The following is a 24,757-nucleotide window of genomic DNA, read 5'->3' as shown; positions in this document are numbered from 1 at the left end:
TTTAGCTTAATCATGTTCCTTTACTAGTACAGGTATTTCTAACAATAAATATGATCATACATTTTGGAGATTTGGAGACAGAAGTAGTTAGATGGATAATAGCAGACTTACTTCAACTTGTTCTGGAGTTGGATCATCTCGAAACCACATAGACTGTACATTCCGAGACACTCTTTGGAAGGCATTGATGGAAGTTGTTTTACCCTGGAAGTTTTAAAGATTAAAAGATATTTATATGTACATAAAAATTTTTATGCATTGATTCACAATTCATACTTTTATGGAAATTTTTATTTATACACCAAATATCAAATAGAGATATATCTTGGTATATTGGATATAAGGTGCAGGCGTGTCTGACAAAAAGCTTGTTTCCCAACCACATGGTTCCAGGGTCAGTCCTATGACATGGCCCCTTGAGCAAGAGTCTTTAAACCAACCAAAACCTTGTGAGTGGATTTGGAAGATGGAAACTGAAAGAAGCCAATGATGTGTGTGTGTGTCTTTGTGTCTGTGCCCCACCACCACTTAACAACTGGTGGTTTGTTTACATCCCTGTAACTTAGTGGTTGGTTTTCCAAAAGAGACCAATAGAATAAGAACCAGGTTTTTTAAAAAAAAGACCTGGAGTCAATTTGTTCAACTAAAAACTCTTCAAAGTGGTGCCCCAAAATGTGCTGCAGTCTAATGGACTGAAACAAATAATAGATTAAAAGACAAGTGAAAAGAGTCTACTTCTAGCTAAATTGCTGACAAATTCCAGAACAGGTAAATGATCTGTATAGGGGATGGGCATTTATAGATTATTTAGGAGAGAATTGATAACAAACAATGTGATGTGGCTAACAGTATATTTACTTAGTTATTTTGACAGAGAATTTATACAAAAGTTTAACGCTGGATATTGTTTACATTTAAATCTGAACAGTTACTTCATAACTGGTCATGGTAACTACACTGTAGCAAGCATACTGCTCTACCAGAGTGGTTGGCATTAGGAAGGGCATTCGGCTGTAGAATGCCTTGCCAGATCAGATTGGAGCCTGGTGCAGCCTTCTGGCACACCAGTCCTCAGTCAAACCGTCCAACCCATGCCAGCATGGAAAGCAGACATTAAACGATGATGATAATGATAATCTAGTAACTTAAACAGTCATTTTATGAATGTTGCAAAATATCAATTTTCATAAAATTACTAATATTCCAATGAGAAAAGAAAAGAAAAAGATTTGATCAGCAAAATTTATGAACTAAAAAAGAACTATAAATCTTGTGTCTTACTCTCACATGGGAATACATCAATATTGATATTTTTTCATGTGGATGTGAGTATACTGATAGTTTCCACATTATCAAATTCATTTTCCTGCTCCATTCCTGTCTTTCTCAATGCATAGTAATTTTTTACGAGCGAGATGAGCGTGGCCGTTGCCAGTACCACCTGACTGGCCTTTGTGCGGGTGACACGTAAAAGCACCCACTATACTCTCTGAGTGGTTGGCGTTAGGAAGGGCATCCAGCTGTAGAAACACTGCCAAATCAGATTGGAGCCTGGTGTAGCCAGCTGGTTTGCCAGTCCTCAGTCAAATTGTCCAACCTATGCTAGCATGGAAAGCGGACGTTAAACGACGACGATCACAATGAAATTACAAAATGTATCAATGAGAAAAAGGAGAAAAAAAAAATTAATTTGGTCAACAAAAATTAAATAGTAACCTTGCTACACAGTAATTACCATAACTTATATTTTTATTATTTAGTTTGAAAAAAAAAAGGTGGTGTTTATTATATTTGCAGACCAACTTAAATTGGTGAAGTGAATGTAATCATTTTCCAGCTTAAACTTCCTTAAGTTGTTACCAATAGGGAAAAAAACATGGTTTGAAAGGAAATTCTAGATACTTGCAAGTGTAGTAACAACTGATTCTGTGAAGTATTTACTACAAAGCTTGATGAATAATCCACATTTAGGATTAGGAAAAGGAGATGCAGGTGCATAAGATGCACTTAAATTGTAGCAGTGATAGAGAGCTTGTTAGTTAGTTCCAGAGAGCAAGGAAGAAGGGGCAACTGCAGTAGAGGTAGAAAGGAGGATATAGAGGAGACAGTGAGCAAATGGCTGCAGTGTTTTGGTTAATAAGGTTTTCCTATTAATGTCAAAGAGCCCCTGCTCCTCAACTTACTTTTTTGCTTTTGGTGGGAGAAATGTATACATGACTAGCAGCTGTTCTCTCCCAGGTATATGAGCAGAATTCAGCTGAACTATTTGAAGACAAAGTCAAAAATGCACCTCAAAAACTATACTTCATTATAGAAAGCAATAAAGTCACCACAAAAAGTCATAAGAAATTGTTAGGAAGGCATTTGCAAAGGTCTTTAAATAATATAATAATTATAAAATTAGAATATTGCTGATGTAGGAAAATAAGAGAATGACACAGAAACAAATAATCACTGCATGCAAAAGGGCTTGCTGCATTCCTTTTCATTATTTAAACATTAACTGGACTAACTTCAAACAATTAATCATCCCAAACTCTAGTTTAAAGAAGTTCTAAAACAGGTAAATGCAAACCCCTTTCTTCTCGCGATGATTTAAAATTAGCGATAAAAACAATGTAAACTGCAAAGTTTGCTCTTCCCATTACCTTTGCAACACAACAATCTATGGTGTCTTCTGTGTGTTGTCGAGACATTCCATTCTGTCGTTGCTGTAGTTGTTGCAAACGTTCGTCTGTTACTTGATGCAAAATTTTCGTCTTTTCCTCTTCAGAAAGCATTTCATAAGAGAGCAGATATTTGCAGTAAGCATTGTAGAGCTTTGTAGTCCGATCCTGGGCCTAATAAATTAGACAGAAGGAAAGAAAAAGTTACAAATAAACTCTAAGACTAAACCATTGATAATAAAATAGTCTGAAACAAATGAAAACAGAAAAGCAATACTTACTTGTTTTGGAATTTTAACCATATCAGCTACTTTGCTCCATTTCTTCTTATCCATTACATTCTGCAGTCCGCCATACTCTTTGACACTAAGGTACAGACGAGCTAAATCTAATTCAATGCCACCAATCTTAAAATGAAAAAAAAAAATTATTGTTTAAATGTACATTTCATGTATACAATTGGCAAGAGTTTTGATCTAAAGCTACATATTGGAACAGAGATTGTATTTTAGAAAAGCCATCACACACCCGTGCCAGTGCCACATTAAAAAGCACTCATGCCAGGTCACATTCAAAGTAGTCATATTGGTGCCACACTCAAAGCATTCGTGCCAGCACCACATTAAAAGCACACGACAGTGTCAGGTTCAAAGCACTTGTGCTGGTGCTACGTCAGAAGCTCTTGTGGCTGGTGCCACGTCAGAAGCGCTTGTGGCTGGTGCCACATTAGAAGCACTTGTGCTGGTGCCACATAAAAAGTACTTTTATGCCAGTGCTGCATAAAATATACCCAGTACATTCTGTAGAGTGGTTAGGTGTTAGGAAGGGAATCCAGCTGCAGAAACCATGCCAACCCTTGCCAAATGGTCCAACCCATGCCAGCATCGAAAATAGATGTTAAATAATGATGATGAGTTAGATATACAAGTATAAAAAAAGTTAATATATAGCATATAAATATTTAAAACAGGTTTTAATTAAAACTTTATAACAAGTTTTATTGATTATTTACACCCCATTCTGAAGTATTTAAAAAAAAACAATCAAAATACTACCACACCTCACTAGTGGGGTGTATGTCCCAACTTGAGAAAAACTAACCTACTGAGAGTTGTTAGGTGCCACTGACAGATATCATATCTTGTTCTTGTGGTTAAACTTGAATTCAGCAGCTCTAAAACAGTTAACTGCTTTGCACATAGACGCGTTGTGAGGGTGAGTGCTTGTGTATATATTTGTGATTGTGTGTATGTATGTGTGCTTGCAGGTGTGAGTGTTGAGAGAAAGATAGAGAGAGAGAGTGTGTGTGTGTGTGTGTGCATGTCTTTTGTCTGAAGAGGCTTAATAGTATTTGAAAGGATTATTTACCAGTGGAGGTTCAGTCAATTCAATACCAACTGAGGAAAGATGTTTCTTTATGCATTCCATCTGCTGTATATTTGGACCCCATCTATATAATTATAAGAAAAGAAAACAGAATTTTAAAAGGTAATATAGGACACTTTAAATTATCAATATGTTAATGAAGTTCATAATAATAAAAAATAACAAACAAATGTATCATCACTGCCATCATCATCATTTGACTGTGGTAGCAGATGGTCATCATCCTTCTCCACCCAGCTCTTATCAAATGTAGTTGTAACTGGGGGATTAGTCCTGCACATTGACTGAATTTGAATTCAAAATGCGAAGAATTGACTCAGATACAAAAAGGTATCTCACTGAACATTTTAACAATTTTGCCAATCCACTGCCACAGACTGGCACCTTAATTAGCTACTGCACCTGCTGCCACCACCACCACCACCACCACCACCACCACAGGATGTGTCCAGGGTTTTACAGTTCATTACTTTGTTGTACTGTTTCAGCTTGTAATTCATGTAATCAATAGTCTAGTACTTAAACTCACAATCATTATCACTTAATTAGTTATCTAAGAAAATAAAAGGTAACATTTAATTGTCAACTTCCATTTCAATGATCATTTCACAATGTCTTTCAACCTTTTTAAGCCCAGCTGTTCACATTAATATGCATTGCAGAATGTTTGCAAATTGTGATATTTGATTTATGTGAAGTGTTTTTTACAGATATCTGTTGAATGCACAATTAAAAGCAACCATAGAGTAGCAAAATATGTTGACCTTAGTAGCTGAAATGTGATATAGAAAAAGCTCTCTTGGTTGGGTGAAGAAATCAAGGTTTGTTCCCCCGTCACACACGATCAGTGTTATTTAAACTTTATTTTTTTGCCTGATGACTAAAAATTATTGGTATTAATTATTGGTACTAAATTATTGCTAAAACTATTTGACCTTTGAAAACTCACTTTTTTAGGAAGAATTTTAACAGTTTGAAGAGAGAGAAATGTAGAAGACCATAGCAAAGATTGCATTCAATTGAAAGGAACTAAGCTTCCACTGAAGTAAATACTAATAACACATCAGTAGAAATATCTTAAATGTTGAATACATTCATTAGAATTACAATTAAAATATATATATATGCATGCCTAATATATTTCAGAGAGAGAGAGAGAGAGAGAGAGAGAGAGAGAGAGAGAGAGAGAGAGAGAGAGAGAGAGAGAAATGACAGCCATATAATATATATTATTGTAAATATATTACTTACCGATTTAACATTTTGTGTATATATTGCACTTGGCTTGTAAATCTCATTTCTTCATTAATACAGCTTTCAAGCTAAAACAAAAAAAAAAAATTTTATTATGCTATCATAGTTTGTGTGATGGGTGAAATGTAGAAATTGATCAAATCTTTTAAGTAACAATAAATAAATGCATGTCAATAAGGTATATAATAATAAAAAAAAAAAAAACTAAATAGCTACTGAATTAATTTTTGTTAAAATTCATTTTTCACTAATTTGCTAATTATTGTTGTAATAAAGTGCTGGATTAGTAGAAATTGTAACTCTACACTTTCCCAGTATTTAGCTCTCTCTTTCTCAGGTGGCATTTGGAAGAATCATTAATGAACAGGACAAAATGTTTGGCAGAATTTCTTACAGCTCTTTCCATTCTGAGTTCAAATGTCACTGAGGTCAACTTCGCTTTTCATACAGAACCAAACTAAATAATATGAAAATATCCAGCCTGGGGTTCTGCTACAGAGATAATTTACAAACTTACAAAAATATGCTTTCCTAATTTAATAAAACAAAAATGTAGTTCTCTGTGAATGCTGAAGTATTTTATTCCGCAAGAACATTCCAATGTGACAAAGAACAGAAACAGTACTGGGTCAGATTGAATGTCAGTATTTAGTTACTTCCCTTCAGATTCTGAATGTGAATATCATCACAGTCAATTATTCCAGTCATCTTTCTGGGACGACACAACTATCAATCATATATCAAGATCAGTTTAATTCATGATACTCATTCTTCTGGTAATTTAAGAAATCAAATATGGCAGTAGAGATATGGAAATATAAGAAGAGAAGGAAACCAAAATATAAAGTCATGCAATACCTTCCATGAAGCTGGGGGTACAATTTTGCACATTCCAAATGGTTCGGCTTGTGTTTTGACAGATTCTATGTAGGCTAAGGGGTCTTGAAATTCTTCATCTGACGGATAAAAAATTGGAATGTCCACAATTCGTGCTGGTTCTCCTTCCTCTGGAAAAGAATCACATTTAACTTCTTCTTCAGAACTTTGTTCAGATTTCTTCCCAACTGTATTAGAAAAAAAAAATACATATATAAAAATAAAGTATAGAAATACATTGTTAAGATTTATTCCTTACATAGGCAAGACCTTCAGTTTACTGAGAAGTGAAATATGATACTGTGGCATTCATTTTTTTTTTTAATTGCATTAGTGTAGCAAGACTACAAACGAGAATCCTCAAAAACAAATAAATGGGAACACATCCTACACACTGTAATGTTGATTACATGTAACCAAAATTTATAGGGGACATATATAGCGAAATGAACTGACCCACTTACCATAGATGCTTCCCCCTATCCCTACAGTAGTGTCTATGACTTTTCATTTTTCAGGACCTTCCAAGAGAAAGGGAAATATCCTGAAACCAAAGAACTGGCTCCAAATGCTTACAACCAAGAACAGTGTGGTGCAATGTTAAACCAGGTAATGAATTAAATCTACCACTCAAGATCAAGTCTACTATGCAATTATTTTATCAACTATATCAGAAATTGAACCTAGATTGTAGCAAGATGAAAGTTCATACTGAAACAGATTCGGTGAGGTAGTCTACTATGGGTGTCATCCTTCCACTTCATTAATATTCATAATGGTAAATTCTAAGTTTGGCACAAAGCAACAAAGTGGTAGACAAAAAGGTATTGTTAATTAGATTAACCCTCAATAAACATTTTATTTATCAACACCAACAAAATTTGAACTCAGAATGTAAAGAATTCGACATTAAATAAATTACTGCAAGAATTTTAATTATTTCTGTTGCTCAATTGCACTTTTAACATGGATATATTGGTTTAAAATTTTGGCACAAGACCAGCAATTTCAGGGAAGGGGATAAGTCGATTGCACTGACCCTAAAAATATGAAATGCAAAGTCAATTTCAGTGAAATTTGAACTCAGAATGCAAAGATAGGCAAAATACCACTAAGTATTTTACCTAGCCTGCTAACAATTCTGCCACCTCACCATCTTACTTTTAACATGAATATATCAACATTAGTAAAAGCCAACTCTCTTTTCTTCAGATTCTGAATGCAAAATCTGTTGATGTTACCTTTGACATTTTGAGAATTAATATATGAGTATCAGCTGGAGTTTATCTAAGTGGTAGCAATGTCCCCAGTCTTATCCAATGAAAAGTGACCCTGTATCTAGTCTAAAGAATATGAGATGATAACATGATAAACATGATCTAAGAGATAAGATAATAAATATACGTCACTAGACATAATATGATGGTGTGTGTTAGCATGTTTCGGAAATATAAACAAGTTTAGTTTCCACTTCATCTCATAGTAGACTGACATTACCTCGTATGTTTTTATTTCTAATTAAGTGGGAATTAAAAAAATACAAGCATGAAGGCTGATACAAAATCTTAAAAATAAGATAGAATGAGAGGTTGTGACATTCATGCCTTTCTCAAAAATCAAACAACAAAAGATGCTATATTAATCAAGGCAGTTAACTTCTGCTGTATGTATTTATTTGAATACTGAGATTTAGCAAATTGTGTGCTTGCATGGGTCTGATGAAGTTTATTTGAAGCAGATTTTTTATGGCCAAATGCCCTTCCTGTTGCCATTTACCACAAATCAGCAGATGTAGTATGAAAAGCATGATGATTCAACCCCAAAAGTGGTAACCCCCAAAAGTTTGTAATACAAATTGGAACCAGTAGTGCTACTGTTATAAAAGAAAAGATTGAAACAATCTGGAACTATACTTGAACCTCATGAACCAAAGATAGCAAAAATGGTAACCAAAAAATGGTAACAATAGTCATTTTAGTGGTGGTGCCTCTCTTCCTATGAGAAGTAATTATGATGACAAGGAACAACAGTTGGAACAGTGGGCTAATTAAGGTACAAAACCCTTACATTTTAAAATGTAAAGACATTGTTATAGTAGAGGTACAAAACCAATAGTGTGAATATGGTATATTGTGAATATGGTATATTGTTAATACTGTATACTGAAGTATATCATTTATATGTTAATATTGGCACATGATTTTTTTTTTTGTGCAGATAGGTAGCTATTAGTTCCATAGGCAGTTTGACCTGTCAGTTGACTGAGGTTTGTGAATGTAAAGGATCAAATGTGACCATAACAATATTTTGTAAACCTCTGAATGACATGATTAAGATAATTAAGCAAAATGGATCCAAACTGAGAAAATAAACTGATTACTGTTCCAATTCATCTAAAACAATAACAGTCAACCACAATTAGAAGACTCAACCAAATTACAATTGAAGCAAAATAAATTCAAAATTTTTTTTAAGCATGAGCTGAACTATTCAACAGGATCTGATGGGCCCAAGTACTGCATTATGCTCCAGTCTGTTTTGGCATGGTTTCTCAATAGATACTTTTTCTTAGAAATACAATAAAGCAAAGGAGATATTTTAGCAATTTTCTGCAACTGTTTGATCACATATTTTGTTTTTATTTATGTATGTATTTGTCATCTTAATCATTTGACTATAAAAACTGATTTATTTATCAATGTCATCTATAACTTAGTTTTAGAATATGTATACTGTGTCCCTACATGCCATAACTGGAAACTAAAAGGTTTGGTAGTAGGAAACGACATCTGTCCAAAAAATGCTAACTCCAAAAAATCTATCTAGCCCAAATTAGCAGTGAACCAAACTTGATGACGACAATGATGATGACAAATTGCCATCATAAAAATTATTTATCACTCTGTATCGAGACCCCATTAGTACAAAATACATTATTGTAAATTTAATACCTTTCAAAGTCCTGTCAAAATATTTATCTACTGGCTGGAGTAGTTTTGAAACAATGAAAATAAATATCACAAGTATGATGAGAAAGAATAACTGAAAGACTTTGAAACTAAGATTTCTTTTAGTGTGATTCTTTACAAAAGAATGAGTAAAAAGAATATACGGTTATTAACAAAATGTTCAAACCACCTCCCCAATGTATTTATATATAAAAACTAGATTTAAAAAAAACAAAATAGAATTAAGAATCTTAATATTTCAAATATGGTTGTACAGTCAAGTAGCTCACTTTGCAACCATGTGCTTTTAGGTTCAATCCCACTGCATGGTACTCGGGCTTCTACTATAGCTATGGGCCAACCAATGTATTGTGAGTGAATTTAGTAGATAGAAACTGTGGAAGGGCAGCATGTGTGTGTATGTGCGCACGCGCGTATCGTTGCGCTTGTGTTTGCCATCCTAACCCCACCATTTAACAACAGGATTTGGTTTGTTTACACGCCCCCACCCCAACTTAGTGGTTCAGCCACAGAAACTGATAGAATAAGTACCAGACTTTAAAAAATTTAATCAGAACTGGGAATCAATTTGTTTGAATAAAATCCTTCAAAGTGGTGTCCCAGTATGGTCACAGTCCAATGACTGAAACAAGCAAACAATAAACAATGTAATGATACTCACTAGGTGGTCTTCCACGGCGCTTTTCATACGAAGGAACATTTTCTTTTGGTTTAGGGTTTTCATTTGAAAGCTGTGGTAACGATTTGGAAGTTGTGTCTGTTGCAGGAGTCACTGAAGTCACGCAGTTCTTCTTACCACGTCGTTTTTCTATGATTCGAGCTAGTTTCAGCTGCTCTCTTGTGGGCATTCTAAGTTTCATCATTTTCAGAATATTGAGTTTCTTTTTGTCAGAAATACCAGAGTTAATTGCCTTTATGGAGGGTGAAACTTGATTGAGTGATTGTGAATAATGGTGTGAAGATGCTAAGTGATGATTTGAGGTGTTTGTGGAATTGGTCAACTGTGTGAGAGAAGGTGTACTAGAAGAAGTTACGGTTGGCAAAGGCACTGCTGAAGATGGCAGTAATGTAGGAGAAGATGGGCCAACAGTAGACTCTTCTTGAGCTGTCTTGGATCCTTTTAAACCAGATGATTTAACTTTGTTTTCAACATCAATAGCTGCTCGTTGAGCCAACAATGAGAGGCGTTTTGAAAACCGGGATGGTTGAACCCTTGACTGGGGCTCTATAGTCCGTGATCTTGGTACTAAAACATACTGTCCTCGTTGCCTTCTATTTGAACTGGAGCTACCAGTATCACGACGAGTCCTACTCCTAGAGTGAGGTTCAGTTGTAGTGGATAAGTTATCCTGTGCATTTCTTTGCCTTCGCACTCTGTTTTTCAGTTTATCAATTTGACTAGACTGCAGTTTATTACGTCCTCTATGTTTTCGTCGATTAGGCACATTTTCAGAGAGTTTCTTCAAAGGCACCACAGGTAGAACACTATTGGAATGGCTTTTTTGTGAAATGACAGATGTTCTCAAGGATTTCCCATGAGTCTGTGTTTTGCAAAATGGTTTTTGGGACTGAGCACTGTTATTATTGCAGTAGGAATTGTTGGAGTTCTGAAACAAATTTCAAGATTTATATCTTAATGTGATTCCAGTAACTGGAAGATGATTATTTAATTTTTTTACTTACACATTGAGAAGAAAAGAGATGTGCATATATACATATATACATACATTGTCAGTAGTTCATATATCCAAAAAAGACTCACTCTAAAACATCAAAGCAGAAATATATTTAGAAGGTTGATTGTCATAGCTGGTCAGAGAGTGACCATTGGTTTTACACCTATCAAGCGCTTAGCTGCATAGGCGACACATCACACTCAAATGGTCAGAGGTACATAAACTCTGGCCACTCTGACAAGTCACCTATACAGTTAAGCGCTTTATAGATGCAACACCAATGGCCACCCTCTGACTGGCCATAACAATCAACCTTCTAAAAATGTATATATATATATATATATATATACACACACACATATACATTTATCTTAGTTAATAGGAAGTCAGCAGGCTAATTTTATATATAATATAATCTGAAGAAAGAGATTATGTTTATATTAATCTAAGGACCATAGCCCAATCAATTCCTCTTCTACCAGGAGATAGAGACAATAAAAACAAATATATTTAATGTTTCCTGGAACTCAAAAAGGACTTTTAAGAATTGGTGCTTATTTCAAGTTTCAAGCTGTTTAAGAAGATGAGAGCTAAATCTTCTTTTGGAGAGAACACCAATGTATTATGAATAATAAATATTCCCAAGTAATCCCTTATCTTTCCTGAATAACTACATGAACATAGGTTATATAGAATTAAGTGCACTGATTAAATATACATAATGAAATATCTGAAGCAGAGATCAACCCAAGGCTTTAGAGCTAGAAATCAATATCATAGCAAAGCTAAAAGTAGTTTAAATTATGCAAGAAGTACTTAATCTAACTCTTTCATTACCATATTTATTGTGGGATTCTGTGCTTCTTTCAATTAATTTTAAATATAACAAAGAATTTAGTAAAATAACTTAGTTATCATTAAGCTGGTATTAGGAACATAAATTGTGACTAAGGTCTGATGGAAGATTCTAATTCAAAACTTATGAAAACAAGACGTTTGTATTACAGATCAAGGGGTGGCTTCAGCCAGATTGGTATCGAAAGGGCTAAAAAGCATCAGGAACAAATCAGGCTCAAGATAACCATAACAGTCACAAGGAGTGTCCAACCAACAATAGTCTAAGGCAGTGCTGTGCCGATTCTTTTCAACAATTACAAGGTTTAGCCTTTTATATAAATCTATCTGAAACTTGCTCTGGTCAAATAATACAAACTGTGTTTTTTCACCTTTCTGTTACTGAGTTTCTTTTGAAATAAACTACTTATGTTTCAATTATTTTTGAAAATAATGAAGAATTTTGTAAAATAATTTCCATTAATAAGCTGGTGCTTGGGACATAAACATGAAATTTTGTTGGGAAGTTTTTAGATCGCCTTAAATCAGGAAGCGTCAGAGAACCAAGAACAGTCTCAGGCGGGATAGTATCTAAAGGGTTCGAGTACTCACAGCTAAATCAAAATTCTATCATAATTAAGTGTAAGAACCATTTGTTAATCAATGTTCCAAATACCAAGCTGATACCAAAATAATTAGTTAATCTTCTAAAACTTTGTTATTTTCAAAATTAATTAAAACTCAGAAGATGTGTACTTTGCTAGAAATATCTTGAAGGATTAAACTCAGAACTTCACTAACAATGGTCAACTGTGATGGCTGGCATGCCTCATTTGCAATGTATTTCTCATTTTGGTATTAACGTTTTTATTAACCTAACAATACTTAATTAAAGCCTTAAAGTGAATGACCAGGTGTTATGCTAGGAATGGGGCACAAGTATATTCTCATAGCTCTTCTACCAGGATCAAAACAAAAGTTGAAGATTTGTTTACATATAAAAATAAAGTGATGATATTTCATAATTTTTTAAATAAATCATAGAAATAATAATAATAAATATGTTTCTTTTAAACACATGAACATATTGTACTTGATGGCATAGAAGACATACATGGGTATATTAGATGCACTCCAGTTTCTGCAGCACATATTCAAGGAAAAAGTTTACAGTGCATTAAAGCATGCAATATAGGTCGAACTTCACATTTAGGAAGGACCCAGGGTGATTTTTAGCAGATATCTTTTTGGAAAAAGAAAGGTGTTTTATATATCATCAAATATGGTAATTGTAAATGAAAAATAATGAAATATGACAATGACAGACAAGAATGAGATAAATAATATAGAAAATTTAAGATATTTAAGAGAGAGATTTACCTTAGAAAGAGATCGTAACACACTTGATTTACTATTGCGCACAACAACAGATCTTTTCTTTGATTCTGAAACAATATGGACTGAGGTTTTAACATGGTTCACCCTGTCTTGCAACTTCTGCTTTAGTGAAGGCCGTCCAGGGGAACGCTTTTTAGTTCTGAGATCATTAGAATGTACTCCATTACGCATAGTTGTCTTTGGTTGGGAAATTCTGGATTTGACATTTCTTTTGGAAGGGGAATTATTATTGTGAGTCATGCGTGTTTTGGAGTCAATTAGGCCTAGTTTGGCACCCAATTTTCCAGCAACTTTTTTGACCAAATTCTGTTGCTGCATAGTAGCTAAGCCTCTAGCAGTTTCTGGAGTGCTTGCACTTGCACGTGCTGCTTTCCGATTTGGCGTCTGGAGACAGCGAACAACCTGATAAAATAACCATAAAATAATTTAAGATAGAAAAACAAATGTAAAGCACATAAGCATACATTTAGAAAAATCAATACTATGCTTTGACTTTAAAAAAACATATCCTAGTATTATGGATGAGCTGATGTTTCACTAAATTAGATTTGATTCCTCTCTGAAACTGCTTTTTATTTATATCAGTTATTAAATCCTTTATAAACATGTATCAATATTATAATTCTCACAGTCCCTTCTTCTATATAAGTCTGAACTCAGTCTTCTGCCTATGTAAGAAATTGTTCATTAACATCATTCTTGTTTGGCCTTCTGACTTATGTTAAAAATTATTATTGTTGTTGTTACTTATAGCTGCATGTATGGCTATAGGTGCAGCTTAAAATTAAACCAATGCCAATATATCTACTTTCCAGCCTGCAAAATCAAAAACATGCTGTCTTACCATATCATACAGTTGTAGATGAAACCACATAGATCGATGAAAAAACCCCAGTCTTGTGTGTAAATTGTTTAAAGTGAAACCTAATACTCAATATTCCTTATTTTATCAAACAAAAGCTGAAATATTTAACACAAACAAAATTGTTGCATCTCAGATCCAAAGCTTAGTGTAAAACACATTAGAAGGAACAACTAGAAAGTACACAAAAAGGTATACCATAAATGGGGATAGCATTAATATGAGAATAAATAATTTAAATATTATAAAACTGATGGGACACTATGCAAATTCATAGTTCTTGAAATTCATTCCAACATGTAAAACAAATTTTTAAAAAATTTTAATTATCAACATCTTAGTACTCAAGAAAACCCATCCTCCACAGCAGAAGCATTAAGGCCACTCCCCTTAATGAATAAGATTGGCCTACAAGAGCTGTGTGCCATTGCCATGTAAAAAGCACTTGTGCCAGTGCCACATGTTAGAGCTTGTATGATACCACATTTTAATGTGGCATCATACATACTGTAGTCCGGTTGGTGTTAGGAAGGGCATCCAACCACAGAAACCAAGCCAAATCAAATTTAGAACTTGGTGTAGCTCTCCATTACACATCAAATCATGCACATTTCTCTCCAATCAGAAGAGAACGTATACACTGGCTGCAACAAGACAACTAAGATTAGGCTCTGAAGCACACTGTCTTACCACATCATACAATCCTAGAAGAAATCGTATTTCAAAGAAGAATTCCCAATATTGTGTATCAATTGATTTAACTGAAACCTAATACCTAATAACAGTTATGAATAGTAAGCTGTGTATAAAGAGGAAAAATATGAAAACAACAAAAATGGGATTCACAAGCCCCATACATCTAAGTTTTTTACACTGGATTTTGAACGGGTGATTACAAAAAAGAACAAAAAGAAAATAAACAATAAAAAATGTTTTGAGCCTTTTCAGTGTAATACTTACATGGAAAGATGACATTACATCAGTAACATCATCATTACTACTTGTACTTGTTGCAGTAGAAAGAGGAGAGCTCTCACGTGTCTGTGCACGCGATGAACTGATATGATGCTTATAGTTGACACTGGCTGGTGTTTGGGGACGGCTATTCTCTCCACCGGAGACTGAGGCAGAATCTTTACTTGAATAGTTGAAAAAATCCAGATGAGATGGCAAGACAGAACTACCTGAAATGCATATAATGAACCCTCAATCAATCAATTAATTAATTAATTACTATTAAAATGAATATATCAAACATTGCAAATTTCAAGGCATTTAATAGACCAGAAGTTAACTGATCATAATCTTACCTCTTAAACATAAAAAAGTAAGGAAATCTTCTGTTTTAGCTCTTTTTGGCAAACAAAGGGGAGACATTTTGCTTTTATTTGGAGTTGAAATTGGAGTAGAAGGAAGTGAGCACTGAGCAAATTTTCTTTGTGCATGAATTTTAGTCCTGAAAAATACAAAATAAAAATCCACATTATACAATTTAGTGTGAAAGCAGAGTTTTCTAGATTGCAGCAAACATAAACTTGAATTGCTTACAAGAGTACAAAATTTTAAATTCAGAAAGGAGGAGAAATAAGACTGTGTGGTGCAGATGCCTTTCTCAAGTGTGTTAGCAATATAAGTAGAAATAAAATGGTTTCATCTCTGAAAACAAAACCAGATCATCGACTTGGGTTTTTTGTGGTTTATTTATACTCTACAATGCTCAACATCAAGGGATAAATCAAGAAAATGTTTATTTTTCATTTGATATAATATCACAGACGTAAAGGGATGAGGTTGTCTTAACATTTTCTATCAGTTCCACGAGAATGAAATGAATTAGTTTTAAGCAAAAAATGAAAGTAACTCATAGAAGGGACTTAATCTAAAGCATTATACACACACATACACATACATACATACATACAAGAATATTGATTTCTAATATTAGCAGAAAATCACAAAATTTATATGGAACAGGGTACAAGGTGATTGAATTGACCTCAGCATATGACTGGTATTTTATTTCATCAATTACAAAGTGTTGAAAAGGAAAAAAAACTCTCAAAGGAAAATGATGTTAACTTGAAATATAAAATGTTGGATAGAATGCTCCATGGCATATGTAGCGATTCTCTGTATTCTGAGTTAAAATCTAACTGATCAACTTTCTATTTCTTCCTTCCAAGATTAGAAATAAGTATTAATCCAGGGCAGTGGATAGGTGAAACTGTTAGGAAGTTGGAGAGTTAACCCTTTCACATTCAGATTACTCCATCAAATGCAATTCTTATTTATTCACATTAGTTTTAATCAATTAATCTTGTAGCTTAAAGATTTTGATATGATTGTTATCTTTAGAATGACATTGTAGAGTAGGTGTGAAAGATTAGATCTGATTGGTTTGAACATAGAACAAATAGAATATTTGGCCGTTGCCAGTACCGCCTGACTGGCCTTCGTGCGGGTGACACGTAAAAGCAACCACTACACTCTCTGAGTGGTTGGCGTTAGGAAGGGCATCCAGTTGTAGAAACTCTGCCAAATCAGATTGGAGCCTGGTGTAGCCATCTGGTTTCACCAGTCCTCAGTCAAATCATCCAACCCATGGTAGCATGTAAAGCGGACGTTAAACGACGACGACGATATGGCCAATTTAAATGCTAAAGGGTTAAAGTAACTGTTCCAGCTCTTCTACATTGAGATTGGTGCCAAGCAAAATCAGCCCAAGTCAGCAGACTTTCCTAAAGATAAACATCAGTGGTGTGGAGAGAGGGGACTTGGATGCTTAGGCAACTGCTAGTCTTCAGTTCAAAATCTTGCCAAGACAAACATAGATGTATGCAGATGCCTGGTCAATCTTGACTGATGGAGGTTCTGCACCAAAGTATTCAGTCTCACATACTTAGCATTCCTCCTCCATCAACATAAAGAGTAATGGGTAAAGACCCCCTTCAATCACAAATGACCATGAGATTGCACTTAGAAAGTTCCCCTACAAGGGTTGTTAGCGGAAGACCATCAGCCACCCATGCATACCAATCACCCCTCTTCATGCCACTGATGTTGTCCAGGGGAAAAATAAAGGTCAATACAATTTGGCACCAGTGACATTGCAACTCATTTCTGCAGATGAGTGAACCGGAGCAACATGAAATAAAGTGTCTTGCTCAATAACACAACACACAGCCTGGTCCAGAAATCTAACTCATAACCTCATAATTATAAGCCCAAAGCTCTAACCACTGAGCCATGTGCCTTCACATACACCTTCCATCAACATACAAATCAGGAAAATGATAACAAAAAAAAAACAATAGAGACACACACACACACACACACACACACACACACACACACACACACTACTAAAACCAACTGACCTCTTGATATCTGTCGCTGCCAAGTTGGCTGACCTTATATGGGTCCCAACTGCATGGAGAGGCTTCATCGAGTCTCTGCTGTTCTCATCGACAACAGTACTCCTAACAGCCGATGTTGTAGAGGAGTTACTGCTCTGAATAGACTGACAGAATGAAGGAGAAGATGAATAATTATTGCAAGTAGAGTTGGTTAAGACTGGCACTGCTGATGCCGATCTGTTGCAATCAAGGTAACTGTTGTTGTTACAACTACTTCTACCACTGCTTTGGTTAGTTTTTCTGTTGGCAGTTGACAAAACAGGACTTTCCTTCTGGTTTTGCCACTGCTCGTGCTGCTGGCGGTTTTGACGCCGACTTTCTTGCAGAGACGCGTACAAAGCCCGTTTTAATTCTCGTTCTTCTCTCCATGATAATCCAGATGTATCATCCTAAAAAAAAGAGAGAAAAATCATTTGAAAAATTTTTTAATGCATTTTTATTAAAATCAGAAGAAAAAAACCAAAATATGCTTGTATCTGTGTGCATGAGAGAGAGAGAGAGAGAGAGAGAGAGAGAGATGCATTAGAGCTGGGAACTTAATACTTTGGATTGCCAACTAAATTATCAAGAAGTTCAAACTTAGCTACATAACTGTATTGTGTCCTTTAAGGTTTGCTTCAGTTTGCCAAATACATGAGAGATTTTGTCTTTATTTTATAGCTGAAAGGTAAAAATTAAGCAAGGCATCTAGTTATAAAATATGATTCATAAAACATTTTTTAAAAATCCATTACATCCTCACTGACAGGTGAAGGAAATACTGGTTTCAAATTTTGGCACAAGGCCAGCAATTTCAAGGGATAGTTAAGTCAGTTACATTGACCCCAGTTTCCAACTGGTACTTATTTTATTGACCCTGAAAGGAATGAAAGGCAAAGTCAATCTTGGCAGAATTTGAACTCAGAAGATAAAGACAGACGAAATGTGATTAAATGTTCCACCCAGTATGCTAATGATTCTGCAAGCTCACTGCCTTAGGAGGAAATATTAATTTTAAATTTTGGCACAAGGCCAGCAATTACGGGGAAGTGGGTAAGTCGATTACATCAACCCCAGCACTAAACTGGTACTTATTTTATAGACCCTGAAAAGATAAAAGGCAAAGTCAACCTCAATGTAATTTGAACTCAGGATATAAAGGCAGAAGAAATGCTACTAAGCATTTTGTCCTGTGTGCTATCGATTCCGCTAGTTTGCTGCCTTCAGGGAGAGGAAATATTAATAAGTAATTTACATTGTTTTCTATCAGTGTGTGGGCGACCTTATGTCAGAGCAATTATTTTTTATAGCTGGACAACTTTCTTACAGTTCGTCAAACAACCGTGGTACAGGAAAGTCAAGCGAATTGGAACAAGCAAAGTTAGGTGCCTTACTCGGCAATACAACACAATGGCTGATGTCCTGCCTGAACTTATGACCATGAAATTAGTCGACCACTTTATTACATGGCCATTGTGTGTCATTAATGACAGGAAATATATTTAAACCAGTGACAAAATATACATGATTGTGAAATGTACATGTAAGTCAATGCATACATGGCCACACAATTTACTAGAAAGAGCAGCCAAATATCTATCAACTCCCATCTCATCATCTTAATAAAAAAGAGAAGGATACATTTGATAATGTAGTTCAGGGTACACTATGGCTAGAAAAAAGTGAACTGTTCACTGAGCAGTTAACTGTACTCAGTCATGCTGACCACAACAAAATATATCAAACAGCAAATGACCCAGTGTTGAAGATATTTATTTTCAATCACGAGGTTTCCAGTTTGATCCCATTGTGTGATAGCTTAAGTATCTTCTTCCATAATCTCAGTTGAGCTAAACTTTCTGAGTGAAAGTGAGTTGACTGAAGCTGAGAAGATGACTATCAAATGGGTTGTGTGTATAATCCAAAGGCCCACACTCATCACACTATCTATTTCTTGTTTTTTATCTTTTTACTTGTTTCACTCATTGAACTGCGGCCATGCTGGGGCACCAATTTGACAGGTTTAGTCAAACAAACTGATCTCTGTACTTAGTTTTGGTACCTATTCTGTTTCTTTAGCTGAACTGCTAAGCTAAGGGGACATAAACAAACCAACACTGGTTGTTAAGCAGTGGGGTGGAGACAAACACACACACAACACATGCATATATACAATGGGCCTCCCTACAGTTTCTATCTACCAAGTTCCTTCACAAGGCATTGATTAGCCTGGGCATATGGTAGAAGACACTTTCCCAAGGTGCTGAACTGTGGGACTGAACCCTAAACCACATAGTTGCAAAGTAAGCTTCTTAACCACACAGCCATGTGTGTGTCTATATCTGCATAGAGATTAAATTAAGGCAACAAATATTTGTGGAATATTCAGCCACTTGCACTATCATACAAATTAGTATATGGTTCCAGTGATTGCACAACCCTTTTTTATTGAAGCCATGAAGAGATTCATTCATCCATATCAACTAAGCATTAATTATTGTTTTCAAAATAATAATACCAAAAAAAAGAAGTACTTGCTAAACTAGCAATCATTTCAGTTAGTTCTATAATTAAAAGGTTACATTCTTTATGCTAATACTCTTTCTACAAATTAGCTTTTAACTTGAGAAACATTACACAAAATTTGTTCCACAATCAGTAATTTTCAAAGAGTAACTGTACAGCCGTTTCCTGAATTATATTATAAATCATATTACTTCAATTCTTTGATTCAAACAAAATTTTTCTCTCCAATATGTGAAGGATCGATTTTATTGATCTCTTCTTTTTCTTTTCCAAATTTATTCATCATCGTCATTTAATGTCCGCTTTCCATGCTAGCATGGGTTGGACGATTTGACTGAGGACTGGTGAACCAGATGGCTACACCAGGCTCCAATCTGATTTGGCAGAGTTCCTACAGCTGGATGCCCTTCCTAATGCCAACCACTCCGAGAGTGTAGTGGGTGCTTTTACGTGCCACCAGCACGAAGGCCAGTCAGGAGGTACTGGCAACGGCCACGCTCGAAATGGTGTATTTTATTATTATTATTATTATTATTAAAGGCAGCGAGCTTGGCAAAATTGTTAGCATGCTGGGAAAAATGCTTAGCAGTGTTGAGTTCAAATTCCACCTTTCATCCTTTCAGAGTCAATAAAATAAGCACCAGCTCAGCTCTGGGGTCAATGTAATCAACTAGCCCCCTCTCCTACAATTTCAGGCCTTGTGCTATAGTGGAAAGGATTATCATTGTTACCAGCAGTAGCCAAGGTCGTGAAAGGCAGGACCATTAGAACGTCAGACCTTATGGCATTCAGTGTAGGCTCTAAAAAGAATCCTGCTGGGGTTGACTTTCATCCCTATGGGAAGAGATAAGGTAAGTTCCAGTTAGAACATCTATTTAATTAACTACTACCTTTCACCTATACATTTCAGACCTTGTGCTCAATTTAAGTAAGATGAAATCAACACAAGTGAGGGAAAGATGGGATGGTCATGCTTGGAATGGCTCTTGTCATAGGTGTTTTTAACCAGGGTCAACCTAGGACAACACTACAGCAACAACCACTCTACATCATTTGTCACAAAGGGATGACATTGAGCAGATGTTAAAAAATGTTTTAGCAGTTTAAAACTAGAAACACAAGTGGTCTGATCTACCGCTAATACCAAAACAGCTTTTTATTATCACTAATCTGTTAAATATGCTTCCTTTGCAAATATCTCGATAGCTTTTGGTCAAGTAAGATTATTTGGTACATTTTGGCAGATAATTGTTTTGTTTCGGTTTTTTTTTTTTGTTAATGCTAAAATGTACTCCCTGCCACCAACCACTTAACAAGAATGATATTTTTCTCTAGTTAAGAACTAAAACTTGTAATACACATATAAGAAGTTTGATAATATCTATACTGACCTGACCAGGAATATTATTCCAAAACATTAAACACTTAGCAACTAAGTTTCTATAGAGATTTTAAGTACCCAAACTACACTTAATCTTGAAATAAATATGCTAGGATCACTAATCAAAACTGAAAAATTTCAATCAAAATAACGGACTTGCTGCTCATAGCATAGCACGCAAATAAACATAATTTTTTAGCTCCTCCTCCTCCTCCGCGTGTGCGTGCGTGCATGTGTGTGTGTGTGTGTGTGTGTGTAACCTTAGCTTTGTTAGTGAATCAAAGGGCCTGGATTCTACTGCTTATTGCAAACACCTATATTTACAAAATTAGGCACAGAGAGAAAGGCAAGCTGATATGCGGTTTTGTGAGTCCAGTGTAAAGTCAGCCAATTGAGAAACTTATAAAAAAGATTGGCACAGAAACATAGGTGGCTGGTTCTAGTCTAAGATTTTATACCATTTATTTTAATACATAAAAGATAGTCATTTTAAAACACAACTGCAGTGATTATCATTTCACCACAAATGTGAGTACCAGGTAAGAATTCATGCCTTTATTGACTAGGGTTCCACATCTGAGCTAGCCAGAGAGATTAGTGACAGAAATACATAAAGCAAAGCAATCCGAATGTAAGGTTCTTTGATGCCTGGGACTACATACACACAATACTGGAGGTATCAATGGAAGTACTGTTCCTAACTCAAAAGAACCAGGAAACCTCTAAACCATCATCTATATAAAAGGAACTGAAATTTCCTGAAGACTTCCAATAGAATAAAAGAAGGCATTTTCTTAGTAAGTCTTCTGATGTTTTAGCCATAAAATCATCCTCATCACACATCAGTTTTGATATTGCTGCACTTCTTATGTGTCCAAAGCTTACACTGGGTACGTCTTATGGAGTTTCTATCTAGGCCTTTTCTACAGATTCAGCAGGGCCATCTACTCAAAGGGATTTGTGATTTGTCCGCTTTCCTTCTTACTAAACATTGCATACATAGTCGAAGAATTTCAATCATGAAAATTTCCAGATGACACAAAAACACCCAAAATACTTCAAGAACTCATGGTACCATTTCGAAAATAACTTCTACATCTGAATACTCCATGCCAACCACTTTACAGTATATACTGGATGCTTTTTCCATGCCTTTAGCACTAGTGAGGGTGCCATACAACTTGAAAGTGGGAGCTTTATGTTTGGAGCTGAGAAGTGGGAATAAAGTATGAAAGACAGGGGTAGAGCAGGTCTTTTGTTGTAGAGGAGTTTACATGACTAATTAAATTCTGTACATTGTATTATAATAAATTGTGATGGCTTCCTGTTGTAAATGCAAGGTCATCTGATGAGAAAGTATCATACTTGTGTGGTCAATGTCTAAGACAGAAAAACTTAGTAACAAAACAATTTTGTATTGGATTATACAAAAAAAAAATTAATAGAGTAACTATAGAAGCTTTACTAAAAGCAAAATACAACCAAACATCAATAAACAGATACATCATATAACTAAATCATGAAATCTACCAGGACTTGAGTAATTTTTAAATCTGGCACCAACATTTTATCAGTTATAACTGTATTCTTGTGTTCTTTCGAGACATAATACGGTGTGCTAGCAACACACCGTTATTAGCAATCATGGAAGACAGTCATTAAATTATGATGATGATAAAGATGATGATGATGTTGTGTTAACAACAAACAAGATGAGGATAAATATCCGTCAAATGTAAATAATGTAAAAAATTGTAGCCAATGTTAATTAATTCATAAAATTAATTTATATCCATTGAATCTCTCCATTTTCAAACTTATTCATATTTGATGTTTAATAATACATTTATTGAAAAAATACCTCTTCAAAATATATATTAAACCAGGGTATCTTGGATAAAACTATCAGTATAAGTGGTTCAAATATCCTCATAGTGTGTGCGTATGTATATATATATATATAAACAAAGAGAGATTGATAAGGGATTAGTAATACTTCTTAAGTTCTCTTTAGATAAAAATACATGAGGCTAACAAAAAAGTTTTGTGATCAGTATTGTAGTCCAGGTAATCCAAAATCAAAGTCTGTCACCAGTCAAATTTGTAAATCCATGGTTCCATTACCAAGTTAAGATGGTATATTTTGGTAGAGTGGTACATAAAATAGACAGAAATAATGACTTATATACATTTATTTATTATAGACTGCAGCTGTTTCAGATAACCATTTGGGTGTGTTCATGATTAAATCATATTCCGGGGATAATTATAGTATAGTCCGTAGTATCCGTGGGCATCAGGCTGATCATCATGGATTCATTTCTTCAGGTAATATAACATTAATGACTGTTTAACAGAGGGATGCTTATCTCTTCTGACCACTGCGAAGGTTGATTGACTGCGGCCAGCATAATAAATAGGAGCTTTATTTGCACAATCAATATGTTTCCCATAAACAAATTTAAAACACACACACTATAAGTACGTGTGTTTATGAATATATCCTTTAAGCTATATTACACAATATTGAACAGATATAATGAAAACAAAAGGAACATTTTCAATTACTACATAACACTTGAAAATGTGATTTTATTATTTTTATAAAAAATCTTTGGAACAAATGGCTATACATAATACAAACTCCTACAGTCAAATATAAAGTGCTAGGCTTTTGAAATGAAGTAGAGAGACCAGATTAGTTTCCAAATGCTATCTAAAAGAACATCTGCAAAACAGAACAAAAGGAACATTACTGTTCACAGCTTTCTATTTCCTGCAGAAATAGATTATCACTTGCCAAATCTGTATAAATAAATCCAACTAACATGTCCTTTCATTTTCTATGTTTCAAAAATAATCAAAAGAACTGATGCAAACAAGGGCAAATCTGTCTGGGTGAATTTGTTTTAAGAGATCTTAATCTAATAAGTGAGAATTCATCAGGAAATAAAAAAGAAGAAACAAATAAATATAGATAAAATGCTTGATGTTTATGAGCTGCCATGTAATAAATAGAAAACTTAGGGAGGAAAATTTTAGATGTAGTAATAAACCAATAGTATCACAGGAAAACAAAATAAAAGAACTGATAATAATATTATCCACCAAAATATCAATATTTTACTTTTTTTAAATACATATTTTCAAATACATATCTAGAGTGATACCAAATAAAAAGAGGAGGATAATAGCAACAAATAAAAAAATAAAAATAAAATAAAAACAACAACAAACAGGTTTTCAAGGTCAATGCATTATGCAGTGAAAAAAGAGTAATTGACATTTTGGACAGTTGTCCATTGTCAAAATAAGAAAAAGGTGCATAAAAGAACAAAAATGCCTTTATGATAGAGAAAATGCTAACTGGCATTGTTAAGAATGTGACCAGAACTTTCAGAATACACATCTTTTAGAATTTATCTAAATGACTATAATATTAAGACAAAATCTCGTGACAAATGTATAAATTTTAATATGAAAGTCAGTCATTATCTGCAATGCAATTGTATTTAGTTTCATTTTTCTATTATT

General features: G+C 34.6%; 1 protein-coding gene and 1 long non-coding RNA gene across 5 annotated transcripts in view; one reads left to right on the top strand and one right to left on the bottom strand.

Moving 5' to 3' along the window:
- Positions 1 to 24,757, bottom strand: part of LOC106878978 (protein Jumonji) — a 203,713-nt gene that overhangs the window by 20,594 nt on the left and 158,362 nt on the right. For 3 of the 4 annotated variants that reach the window (XM_014928354.2, XM_014928353.2, XM_014928355.2), the window contains 11 exons: positions 17,299 to 17,726; positions 15,232 to 15,377; positions 14,882 to 15,105; positions 13,042 to 13,461; positions 9,813 to 10,758; positions 6,165 to 6,370; positions 5,304 to 5,374; positions 4,035 to 4,116; positions 2,948 to 3,073; positions 2,649 to 2,840; positions 112 to 204 (listed from right to left, as the gene is read on the bottom strand). In XM_014928354.2, coding sequence (XP_014783840.1) covers positions 112 to 204; positions 2,649 to 2,840; positions 2,948 to 3,073; positions 4,035 to 4,116; positions 5,304 to 5,374; positions 6,165 to 6,370; positions 9,813 to 10,758; positions 13,042 to 13,461; positions 14,882 to 15,105; positions 15,232 to 15,377; positions 17,299 to 17,726 — 2,934 coding nt within the window. The remainder of the gene's footprint in view (positions 1 to 111; positions 205 to 2,648; positions 2,841 to 2,947; positions 3,074 to 4,034; positions 4,117 to 5,303; positions 5,375 to 6,164; positions 6,371 to 9,812; positions 10,759 to 13,041; positions 13,462 to 14,881; positions 15,106 to 15,231; positions 15,378 to 17,298; positions 17,727 to 24,757) is intronic. The other variant, XM_052966146.1, reaches the window with a different exon arrangement.
- On the top strand, positions 4,547 to 6,171 carry LOC128247279 (uncharacterized). The gene is made up of 3 exons (XR_008263636.1): positions 4,547 to 4,873; positions 5,010 to 5,097; positions 5,644 to 6,171. It is a non-coding gene; the product is annotated as an uncharacterized LOC128247279 (long non-coding RNA).

This window comes from Octopus bimaculoides, chromosome 1 (genome assembly GCF_001194135.2).
Source record: "Octopus bimaculoides isolate UCB-OBI-ISO-001 chromosome 1, ASM119413v2, whole genome shotgun sequence".
In the NCBI taxonomy this organism is placed as follows: Eukaryota; Metazoa; Mollusca; class Cephalopoda; order Octopoda; family Octopodidae; genus Octopus; species Octopus bimaculoides.
The sequence above is the reverse complement of the archived record's forward strand: the minus strand, read 5'-3'. Positions and strand labels throughout refer to the sequence as shown.